This window comes from Peromyscus californicus, unplaced genomic scaffold (genome assembly GCF_007827085.1).
Source record: "Peromyscus californicus insignis strain IS unplaced genomic scaffold, ASM782708v3 Scaffold_20__1_contigs__length_68692818, whole genome shotgun sequence".
Lineage (NCBI taxonomy): Eukaryota > Metazoa > Chordata > Mammalia > Rodentia > Cricetidae > Peromyscus > Peromyscus californicus.
In genome coordinates, this window is record NW_026294503.1 from 57,450,614 (window position 1) to 57,463,070 (window position 12,457).

General features: G+C 41.0%; 1 protein-coding gene across 3 annotated transcripts in view; it reads left to right on the plus strand.

The window, feature by feature from the left end:
• Positions 1-10,329, plus strand: part of Pdzrn4 (PDZ domain containing ring finger 4) — a 336,579-nt gene extending 326,250 nt beyond the window's left edge. For all 3 annotated transcript variants that reach the window (XM_052748700.1, XM_052748701.1, XM_052748702.1), the window contains 2 exons: positions 1,276-1,392; positions 8,022-10,329. In XM_052748700.1, the coding sequence (XP_052604660.1) occupies positions 1,276-1,392; positions 8,022-9,539 (1,635 nt within the window). In that variant the 3' untranslated portion in view covers positions 9,540-10,329. The remainder of the gene's footprint in view (positions 1-1,275; positions 1,393-8,021) is intronic.
• The last annotated feature ends 2,128 nt before the right edge of the window (positions 10,330-12,457 follow it).

A 12,457-nucleotide genomic window follows, 5' to 3' on the forward strand; every position in this document is an offset into this window, starting at 1 on the left:
GATGACAGTACAGGTCACTGAATGAGCCTAAACAGTTAATTTATGTACTCCAGCTCCAGACATCCACTTGGAGGCCAATTAGCTGCTTTGGCTGTCAACAGCAATCCTATTGTGATGGTTAGCTACGGCTTCCTACTTCACTTTGTATGAGGAAGCCAACCGGGTTTGTCTGAGTGAGTGCTGAATGAGCCTCACATGAACTTTGACATCTATCACCCACAAACAAAATTGTGCACCACTCCATTACCTTTAAATACCATGCTGCCCAGGATCCCTAGGACGAATAGACATGATGGGAGCTGGGGTATTCATGGTACTGTATGTGCGTAACATGTTTGAGGCCTTGAATTCTCAGAAACCTGTGAATTAACAGGCATGGCCATGATTGTTTTTTTTTTTTTCCTCTAAAGAATTTAGGTGCCAACGAGATGGCTCAGTGGATATAGTCACTTATCACCACGCCTGATGACCTGAGTTTGATTCCCAGAAGCCACCTGATGCCAAGAGAGAACCTAGTCCTACAAAAAGATGTCCTCTGACTTTCCTATGGGCCCCATGTCATGTGGACACATACAGATGCACACACACACACAGTATGATAGAGATAGAGAGAGACAGAGACAGAGAGACAGACAGTAAATAAATAACCAAACAACTAAATAAATAAATGTTTGGGTGATTGGTTTTTAGTTTTTGGATTTTTAAAAAATTTTTTCCTTCTCTTTTTTACAGATAAAAATCATTGTTGTCTATCAATTCTTTTATGACAAGCTTCCACCTTGCTAACTTGAGTCACCCAGCGAAAAATAAAAAAAGCAGGATGAGGGTAAAATCTGCTTGTTGGGGGTACTTTGTATACAGGCACACTGGGGGACATTGTTAAGGGTAAAAGCCGAATTGTCTCATAGCCCTATCAGAACTACTGCAGTTCTTTTAACCCAGGGCTGCGGGAGATAATGAGCACGCCAGCTGTGGATTATGCAGTACGCTTTTCATAGGTTTTGAAAGAAGGTAATGTTCTGTGCTGTGGGATTTACTCAGTTATGAGAGAAAAATCTAAAGCTGTTTCAGTAGAGGATAAAAGGCCTAAGAATCCTTTTCTTTTTTTCCTTTTTGTCTCACCTTTTCTTCTTTCTGAGAGGTGACTATAGGGGGCTGCCGCTCTGAAGAGAATCACTGATAAAGAGAGCCAGTTGGCCGTCAGCGTCGAGGCTTGCCCTATTTTAGCATGGGTCTCACCAACATAATGTAATGTACTAATGTGCTCCTTTGCAGCTGGACGAAGGCTGGCTGGAAGATGAAAGGAATGAATTCTTAGAGGAGTTAAACTCAGAGATGCTGGAGGAAGAACATAATGAAGGAGCCCAGCGCACAGCCAATGAGCTGCAGCAGGTAGGGCCACCCATCTGAACAGCATTATTGGAAATGCCGCTAGTTTGCTTTAATGGGGAAGAAAACACAGTCAAAAGGTATGATCAAACATCTCTGTCATCATAATCCTTTTGAGCAAATGATCTTCTCAAATGAAGCAGAAGGAATAGGTATCTTTTCTATTAAGAAGATTTCCAGGTTGGAAAGCCAGAGGACTATTGTTAATATAATACAGTAGCTTTAAGATGTTGAAGTAGATAGTCAACATAATTTGCAGAAATTTAATAGTGTGTGTGTGTGTGTGTGTGTGTGTGTGTGTGTGTGTGTGTGTGTGTGTGTTGCATTGGGATATGCTAGCTAGGAACAACCAGTTGTCAACCATGGGATAACTTCAAAAATGGAAGTTTGAACTTTACTATATAAATGTTTCTGTATGAAGAGTAAAGCTGTAAACAGAAGAAGGTATGATGTGAGGGCGTGTGTACTTCATGGGTTAATCACACCTGTGTACTCCTGAACAACCATAAAGGTGACCTTTGGCCCCATGGCTGCTATATGCATATCCCACAGCATGATTTGAGGTGATTGACATCATGTTGTCTTAAGGTCACATACTCATTCAACAAAAATTTACACTCTTAATATGTTCCAAGTACCATTTTTGCTACTGAGAATATTTAAAAAAAAAATAAGAGTTCCTGACCTTAATTCATAATGAGGGAAGATCACAATGTGGCTATGGCAGAGTGAGTCTAGGAGTCTTCTTATTTTTATTATTTTCACACTATGTCAAAACAAGACTATATGACCTAGATTCTTATTCTAATTCATGTCCTTCATCAGCCTGACATAATCTTGTTAACATTTCTCTGTCAATTTACCAATTTCTTTAATTATCATCCTATTCCCAACATTAATTATTAACTCATCCTAAAAGATTTAAAAAAAAATCCTGACAGGTTTAACCATGTGAAGCGTAGACATTCTAACACCTCACCAAACTCAATAATGAAACATGTTTTCATGCTACCATCTCAAACAAAATGTAGTAACTAAACCCGGAGACAGCAAACTACACCATCACCACAGCCGGGAGTGACGTGGATCGGAATTGCTCCTGGCCACTCTACTAGTCCGTGCTTAGAAGTGCTGCCGGGCGGTTGTTATTTTGCAGGATAAGTGGGGTTGGAATTTTTATGTATGACTTCAACACCAGCCACAAATAAAGATATCTTTTGTTGGCAGCTGCTGCTTACAAACAAGAAAATCCTTGCTGCAGGCTTTTTCTTTCTTTGATACAAAATGTAACCTGATACAGAATTGACAAGGGGTGGTTGGAATAAAGAAGGGAGAGAGCCTGTCTAGGTAAAGTGATACAGTGCCAAATGCTGCCTACTCATCAGGTGTAATACAAATGTGAGGGCTTGTGAAGGAACACCAAATATCCCCGAGGGTAGATGCTCATTGTGTAGAAATTTTTCTTCAGCATAAGACTGAAAACCGATGAGAAGGAAAGAAACCTTTAAAAATGCCTTTTGCCCTTCTAAGCCATAATATTGCATTAGAAACGTCCTGTCAGAAACACTGTCTGTCACAGTCATAATTCCAGAGGGCAGTGATATATGACAGCAAATCATTATGTTAACAGCAAGGAACTCTGGGATTGAAATGGAGATTTTCATTTTCACGGTTTTTCATAGACCAATGACGATGAATGCAAAGTTAACTTAAATTTGGAGGCACATGAATGAATGCTTTCTACCAAGGTTAACTTTCCACACTATCTTGGGTTGGACAGCTGCTGTGAGTCGCTGTATGGCGATTCTCAAAGTATGGTTTGTATCTTTCCAACTGTATATAAAGTACCAAAAATACTGGTCTTTCTGCATTGTCTCGAGTCCTTATAAGATATGAGATGTTCTTATTGTAAGGACTGTTACATATATACTGAAACTCTCAGAAGAAATATGTCCATCAAGAGTATAGTGGGTGAGGCACAGCATGCAGTCCTTCTCAGACAGTCAAGCGTGGGGCTGAGAATGACTTTGCTTTGATAATTATAATATTTTTTTTTATCAGTAAGACATTTAAAATCAGTGTGGTCATAACAAATAAGGGAACTTACTATAGGAAAAGCTTGAGAATCCTAGAATTAAGGATAGATGGCTATATTTTCCTTATTATTTATATGACATTACTTTTGGGAAACAAAATAGCAATTATCTAGAGAGAGCTTTTAAACTTATTTTAGAGCACTTTTATTAACCCATCTATTCTTTCTTACCATGAGTTTAATTGTATTTAGTTATGTAGTTTAACTGGCTACAGTAAGAAGATGGATCATGTAGTGAGTAGATTCACATGCAGGAAAACAATGTAGAAAGTGTAATGTGGAACACTGGTATGAGGTAAGGAAAGAGTAATGGGCCATTGATAAGTTGTTCCATAGGAAAGTAAAAATTATCATGGAGTAAAATTATATGTATGCATATATACAACATATATGCATATTAGATATGTCCATATATATCAAAACATATTTTCAATATTATATGCATGCCTGCTAATCAGTGTTGCTCAAAATTTCCTGGAAACTATCCATTTTTCACTTGTGTTATTGGAAAAGGGATCACTGTTCAGTGGGTGCAGAAGCCAATACTATGGCTTCAGACTTTTACAGAATAAAAAAGCTGTATTGTCTGGACAACTAGCAAAGAGGCCAGGAGCTAAAGCATGGCTCAAACTTACCTATGTGGTGAGTTAATTTGGGGGGATCTCTAGGAGCTAGGAAGGAGGAAGTTGTCCTAGTTAGGGTTGCTATGGCTGTGATGAAACACCATGACCAAAGCAACTTGGGGAGAAAAGGGTTTAATTTATCTTACACCTTCCACATCACTGTTCATCATCAAAAGGAGTCAGGACAGGAACTCAGAGCAGGAACCTGGAGGCAAGAACTGAGGCAGAGGCCATGAAGGGTTGCTGCTTACTAACTTGCTCCTATGGCTTCCTCAGCCAGTATATTTTTTAATAAAACCCAGGACTATCAGCTCAGGGATGGTGGCACTACCCACAATGGGCTGGGCCTTCCCACATCAATCATTAATTAAGAAAATGCCCTACAGCTAGATCTTATTGTGGCATTTTCTTAATTGAGGTCCCCTCCTTTCAAATGAGTCTAGCTTGTGTCAAGTTGACATAAAAATAGCCAGGACACTTACTTACTCGACAGCATGCCCCAACATTGGCTACACAATTCTGTGTGGGCAGTCACTTTCTATACAAGGCATCTTGAGTACATGACATGGTTGTGCTAACAACCTGGGTCTTTCTGCTCATATCCAGTCTTGAAAAGGCTGGTTCTAATACATAATAGTCACTAATGAAAGACTTGAATTCTTTTTCTGGAAGATATCCTCAGAACTTTATTAGTTAAGAAAATTATACCCAGATGTATCCAGGTCAGAAGTAATTTCAGTCCTTTGTCTTTTTTCATTCTTCAATCTTGAAAGTTTGGTGAGGACTACTATTGCTACTTCCTGTTGAATTAGGGTCTAGTTAAGTGGTTAGATTTGGGATTCCCTGTGTGCATGGAAACAATCATAAATTGGTGGTCACCATTGTGTCTAGGCAATCCATACAAGTTATGAACCTTAAAAGAAGTCAGATGCTCATGCCTAGAGATAGAATCATCATCAACTACAGGGAAGAGCACAGGAAGGAACCTGGCAGAGCAAGAAGCCAAATGAAGACACCTAGAAATGAGATGGGAAGCCAACCATGGTCAAGGGATAGAATCACCTTTTGGGGCTATACTAGCATTAAAACCTTAGCTGCTTCTAATTCCATTTGTTGAGATATGTTAATATACAGGTGAATGCTAGTGTTCATCATATCACAGACTACACTGTTATTGTGGAGCTACTAAGTCTAGCACAATTACTATCAGAGGACCAACAGGTGGGAGATTCATCACGGACCTGCAGGCCTTTTCGTTTGGCATACGTTATACTGATAACTTTTCTGGAGCCGATTTTTGCCCCTCACTGGGCTCTTTAGCCAGTGAGAGATGAGACATGGATGCCAAAGTTCTTATTTTTCCAGAGAAGCAACTTAACCCAATAAGTCATTTACAGTAATATTTAGAATAACAGATCCCTTTTCAGTTTCTAAAACCATGTAGTGCTTGCTGATGGTATTTAGTTGGCATTCATTTTTATCCTCAGCTGTTGCTAGAAGAGTACAGCGTAGTGTATGAAGGTACAAGCCTCTTTCTGGCTTTGCTCTCACGGCAATAAGACATTTAGAAGAAATGCTCTCAAGCAGCCAAGGATGCCTGGTAATGCCTGTTGTACCTTGCGAAGTCCTTTTGCTCTTCTTTTCTGTTGATAACAGGCATCGTGTTAAGGAACTGAGCAAGCATCACTGTGTAATGAGCTGAAGACCTATAGAGTCTTGATATGCACAACGAAATAAATAAACAAAAACCCCATGTTACAGTCTAGCTTTAAACAAAGAAACATAATTTGCTGTACCCATGCCAATTTTTATCAAAGAAAACCCCACTTTTTTGTGAATTTAGTTTTCCCTAAAAATTGTATTTAAAAGGAGTCCTTCCCCTAAGGATCAGGGCTCCTTGTAGAAAGCAGCAGCAGAATTCGTGTAAGAGCCTGTGGGCTAGACTGTCTCCTGTGAGACGGCATCTTTATATATGGCAAGGAAGCTGTACCTGTGAGAGCTCACTAACGTGAGCATCTAAGTAAGACTTGCATAATGACAACACCAGGTAACATGCCACGGCAGATCGGGGAACACAAGGCTTGACCCCTAGATGAAGAGCTGCAAAGGTTGCTGAGTGAAGGAGACTCATTCTTTCCAGTCCCCGATAGGTTATCAAATCTTAAGCAGTCAGCCCGAAACACATGTGCACACGAGCAACACAAATGGAGCCAAAAGGTTGCGTTTACACACACACACACACACACACACACACACACACACACACACACACACACACACACCCTAACAATACAAATTGAAAAAGAATAGGTCATAAAGTTGAGAAGGAGTGGTGGGTGAGGGGGCGCAAGAGGAGTTGGATGGGAAAGAAGGGTGGAAATGATAGAATACAGCCCTCATACATAAAATTGTGAAAAATAAAAGTAATAATATTAAAATTTAAAGTAAGAGAGGATTCCTTAGGAGTCTTTTCAATGTATTTGAGTTCAAATACTTTGGAGGAAAAAGCAAAGTGTAGGTGACTAAAGACAACAGTAACCAGTAGAATTCTGGTAAGAATTAACTGTTGACCAAAAAAAAGTAGTTACTTTCACACATACAGCATTTTAAAATAATAGTCACGATTGGTGGGAGAGTACCAGGACTACCCAACTTTTATAAACTAAGAACAAGTACAGAATTTGAAACTCTCTTGTTGTTTCAGACATAGAGAATTGAGATTCTGGTTTCCTACCTGTGTGTTAATGTTCATCTTTTAGAGATGTATACAAATAATCTTTTCCTTACTATAGCCAACCTGGTAAGACGCAAACCCTCTGCAGGATTTTTTTCTGTAGAAGATTTGCCCTCTTATGGACTCTCTGTCACTGCTCAGAGCCTCTCTGACTTATTTAAGTCCCCTGTCTGTCTTCCTTCCTTCTCACCATCCTGGACCAATTTGGTCATGTCACCTAAAATTCTTTCTTGTCCACAAACATTGTCTTCTGTTTTTCTTGTCAAAAGATACCTTAATTTCGACAGAGACAGAGCTTGGGAGGTTCCAACATGGCATGCTAACATGAGTCTAATATTTTGTGATGCCAGCCTTACTGTCTTCAGTAAAGTTTCCCCTGAATTTACATTGTGGGAATCCTTCTGACATACGCACTCTGACACCAATGACAGTGACGAGAGGATATGTCACTGGTGGACCAAACCTAGGACAGCCCCTGAGAGGCTTTGATCCTGGTCCAGTCCGTATTTCCATTTTATACCCTAGAACCACAAGTTAGGATGGGCAAGCAAACAAGATTTTACAGAAGCATATAGGAGAGTCAGCAGGTTGTTACGGGCAACGGCCCATTGTTTCAACTATTTCTCCAGGTCATCCTGTATCAGGGAGCAAGTCAAGTCGTGCTTTAAGTAAATCACTACGTAAGTCAATAAATCAGTGTTGGATAATTGGTCCTTTCTACCTTATTCTGCTTCATTTAAGGAAAGTTAAAAAGCAGCAATAGTTAGGTGATTGTGACTCCCAAGCACCAGACCACTGAATTGCCAAAGAACATGAAGGTATTCTGTCTTGGTTACTCTGTGTTTTCACCGGAGAAGTTCAGGTTTACGTCATATATATTTTCACCCCAGTTTCCCAGACAGAAAAGCCTGAAGGTAAAGATCCTTTAGTTTTCAGGTACGCTGCCTCGTTTATACCCAGCGAGTGTTACAGGCATAATGAAAGAAGTGCTTATTCCCTCTATGTCTCTGCACAGAAGGCTGTCAGGAGCTAATTGTCTTCATTTCTAAAATTAGTATGCATGCTACAGTTAGAGCTGCATCTAGGAATCGCGCCTCAGCCGGGAAGCAATGTTTTTCAGGCAAATGTACAACAGCCTGTGTTCGTTCACAATGACTTCTTGGGATCTCTTTATTTTCAGCCAAAGAAGCAGGAAGAAGAGGAAGGCACAACAGACACGGCGACATCTTCTTCCAACAACCAGGAGAAGGACAGTGGAGTGGGGCGCACCGACGAGAGCTTGCGGAACGACGAGAGCTCGGAGCAGGAGAATGCGGTCGAGGGCCCCCACAGCACATCTCTGAAGAGCAAGAGAGAGCTGGGGCAGAGCCAAGACACCCTAGGAAGCCTCGAGCTTCAGTGTCACGAGAGCTTTGCTGGTGGAGAGTGCCTGGACTCGGACTGCGCCAGCAACCATGAGGTATGTGAAGGGTTCCAGCAGCTGTTGGAGCTGAAGATTCGAAACCACGGAGACTATGACCTGTACTACTCGAGCAGCACAATTGAATGCAACCAGGGGCAGCAGGATGGGGTGGAGCACGAGCTGCAGCTGCTTAACGAAGAGCTGAGAAACATCGAGCTGGAGTGTCAGAATATCATGCAGGCTCACAGGCTCCAGAAAGTGACGGACCAATACGGAGACATCTGGGCACTGCATGACGGAGGATTCCGAAATTACAACACCAGCCTGGATACGCCAAGGGGGAAACTGGATGACATCATGGAGCATCCAGAGAAGTCAGACAAGGACAGCTCAAGTGCATACAATACAGCCGAGAGCTGCAGAAGCACGCCACTGACTATAGACCGATCCCCTGACAGCTCCCTTCCACGAATGATCAACCTTGCCAATAAGAAAAACCTAAGAAGCACAATGACAGCCCATCAGTCCCCCTCCAGACCGAGCACCAAGGAATACACATCTCCCAACGTCAAAACCACCGACGAAGGTTGCAGTATTGAAAGCCTGGAGCAGAGTCTAGAAAACCACCAGCTTCCGGATCAGGAGAACACAGTCAATGAGCGCACTCCATACCTCTCTCCCTACCACAGCTCCGCCTACAGATATGCCAACATCCCGGCACATGCCCGGCACTATCAAAGCTACATGCAGTTAATTCAGCAGAAATCTGCCGTGGAGTACGCCCAGAGTCAGCTCAGTTTGGTGAGCATGTGTAAGGAATCGCAAAAGGGCTCAGAGCCCAAGATGGAATGGAAGGTAAAAATTAGGAGTGACGGGACTCGGTACATAACCAAGAGACCCGTGCGAGACCGAATTCTGAAGGAACGTGCCTTAAAGATCAAGGAGGAGCGGAGTGGCATGACCACCGATGATGACACCATGAGTGAGATGAAAATGGGGCGCTACTGGAGCAAGGAGGAGAGAAAGCAGCATCTGGTGCGGGCCAAGGAGCAGCGCCGGCGCCGCGAGTTCATGATGCGGAGCCGGCTGGAGTGTCTCAAGGAGAGCCCGCAGAGCAGCGGCGAGGGCAAGAAGGAGCTGAGCATCCTTGAACTGAGCCACAAAAAGATGATGAAAAAGCGAAACAAGAAAATTTTGGATAACTGGATGACAATCCAAGAACTGATGACCCATGGAGCCAAGTCTCCCGATGGCACGAGAGTCCATAATGCCTTTCTGTCGGTGACCACCGTATGACCAGGCGAATGGGACAAGTGGCTCGGAGCGCACGCTACCTGTTTCGGTAGAGGATGATTGCCTCGTTCAATGTGGCATTTTTATATATATTTTGTGATTTCACAGTTTAAATTTTTTGTAAGCAAAAATACCTGGTACTTTTTAATTTGTTTTTCATATGCTGGTACCTTCTTTGGCTAATATCTTTCCTTAACTTGTGATATATTCATAGCACTCATTTATAGAAAAAAAATAAAACATTGAAAAAACAAAGGAAAGAAAAAGATCGAACAAAAAAACTAAGGATCTAATTAATTTCCTATTTTAATGTATCTATTGTAAGTTAAAATCTGGATTTATTTCTCTAATTTTCTTATTTTCTATTTTAATAATTCAATGCCAAAACATGTCTATGCTTACTTCCTGGCATAGTGTATACTAAGTCAAATCGGCTAATAAACTACATGCCACATCTTGTCTTATACATGAAGTAACACCCCTTTTAACATCCTGTTGTACATTTAACACATTAATGGCAGTTGTCTTTGTCTCGGTAAAGTGTGGGTGGACAATCTTCCTGTGATATGTAGTGACACTGGTCATGTAGCTAGATAATTGTGGTAACTTGTGACAGTAAAAAAATAAATTATTGATTATCCTTAAGAAAAGTTATCAAGGATTGTTATTTTCCTTGTCCACTGTGGTTAACAGGTTTAGTTGTGCATATACTATTAGAAGACTATTAATTGTGAATTACAAATTGTGCACTTTTTCTATCACCTTTTTTCAATAAAGTTGTTTTGAACCATGACTTATGGATCATTGTATCACATATTCCTACTTGGAACAGATTAGATAATAAATGCTACAACTTGGCGATGCTAAATTAACCTTCATGACCCTCTAGTCAGCCTTTCACATGTGAGAGAATAAAATAAACATTTTGGGGAAGAATGGAGAAAGAGTATTAGTGAAGGATCTCCTATTGACACATCTGTTTCACCTATAAAACTCTTACCCTGAGAGGCTTCAACAATGGGAACTTCCATCTCACAGCTCTGGAGACATCATTCAATTTTGGTGGAACACAATCCCGTCTATAACACAGCATGTCCATTTAACTGATCATCTAAAAACCAAGTTTTGAGGTGCCATCTTTGCAGTAATTTTCAGCACGTTCAATTAAATGCCTTATCTGTCTTTATTAAGGGGTATATCATTAACTAGCTAGGCAGATTTTTTTTACTCTAGCTTTTCATCATTTAAACATTTAGTCATATTACATGCCAAGCATAATGTCTACAGAATGGGTGACAATGTTAACTACGTATGCAAAATTCCATTTAACCCAACAGTTTGCCATAATGAGGACAATACATCTGCATATTCCTTGTGTATTTCTGAAGTTAGTTCCCTACATGAAAACCTGTAGTGGCTCTTGAATCAGCCTTGGGCATCAGCACTATACTCAAGCCTCCCCATAGCTTGCCCAATACACCCGCTGCTCTGTCTCTTTAAATCTCCTGAGCCACTCCTGCCCATTCTCATGGAAGGGAGTACCTGTTACTTTTCTGAGACATCTGGAACAAATCTTATACCTTATTAGAATGGAACGTACAGGTTTTTTCTTTTAGTGTAAATGTGTTGATTGACAACACATCTTCTTAGCTCTTCAGCATGCACTGTTATGCCCATGGCTTTTCCTTGGGAATTTATTCATAAATAAATCACATACATAGGCCTTACTGTCTCCCTTTGTAGATTTAGGGTCATGGAGGGACAGTCTTAAATCCCCAGTTTTTCAACTCTCTGGTTAAATTCCATTTGGATAGTAATGAGTACTATTTACCTTAAATTATTTTATAAATTTGTATTTCCCTCTTTGATGCTGGGGCTTTCATCCTGTTGCTGTGATCGGACACTCTGACCTAAAGAAACTTAGGAGACGGAAGGGTTTATTCCATCTTACACTTCCAAGTCACAGCCCATCACTGAAAGAAGTCAGGGCAGTAACTTGCTTGCTGCCTTGCTCTCTGCCTCGCTTGCTTGCTCAGCTAGCTTCCTTACACAACTCTGGACCGCTTGCCCAGGTTATTGTACTACCCGCAGTGGGCTTGGCCCTTCTCCACCAATTATTAGTCAAGACAGTCCCTCAAAGACATGCCCACAAAACCCCAACCAGATAAAAGGAATTACTCAACTGAGATTGTGTCGAATTGGCAGGTGATGCTAAGTAGGACAGCCCTACATATTGGTCCTTTTGTTACTTACTACTTCTACCTTTCCAAGAGAGCATCTTTTTGCAGCGCTATCAAACACAGGGAAATAAACTTTATTTCCCTATAACGAAAAGCTGAATTCAGATTTTGTTATAGTGATAATCATATCAAAGCAAGAAAATTGAAGATTTTCTTGCTTCCTAATTTTAGCCATTGTTAATGGAATTGCTGAAACTATTCCACATATGCCTCAAGAATCTTTCTTTTGTAGTGCTGAGTATTGAATATAAGACCTTGCACGTGCTAGGTAAGCATTCTATTAAGCTGACCCCCAGTTCTAGAGGTCAGTTTTTTTGTTTTAAGATGTTTAAAATTTATTTTATGTATATGAGTGTTTTATCTGCATGCGTGCATGCCTGCAGGCCAGAAGAAGACACCAGATCTCATTTTATAGATGGTTGTGAGGCACCATGTGGGTGCTGGGAATTGAACTGGGGACCTCTGGAAGATCAGCCAATGTGCTCTTAACCTCTGAGCCATCTCTGCAGCCCCTTGAGTTCAGTTTTGTCTTAAGGTTCTCTCTAAGAATGCCTGATTCTCCTGAGTTCAGCTCTTTCCAATTCAGCTCTAACAATGGCTGTTCCTTCTTTCTCCTACATGCATGATCCAACACGTGCATTTTCCAGAAGAAACATGTGCACATTTCCCAGATTTTAATGT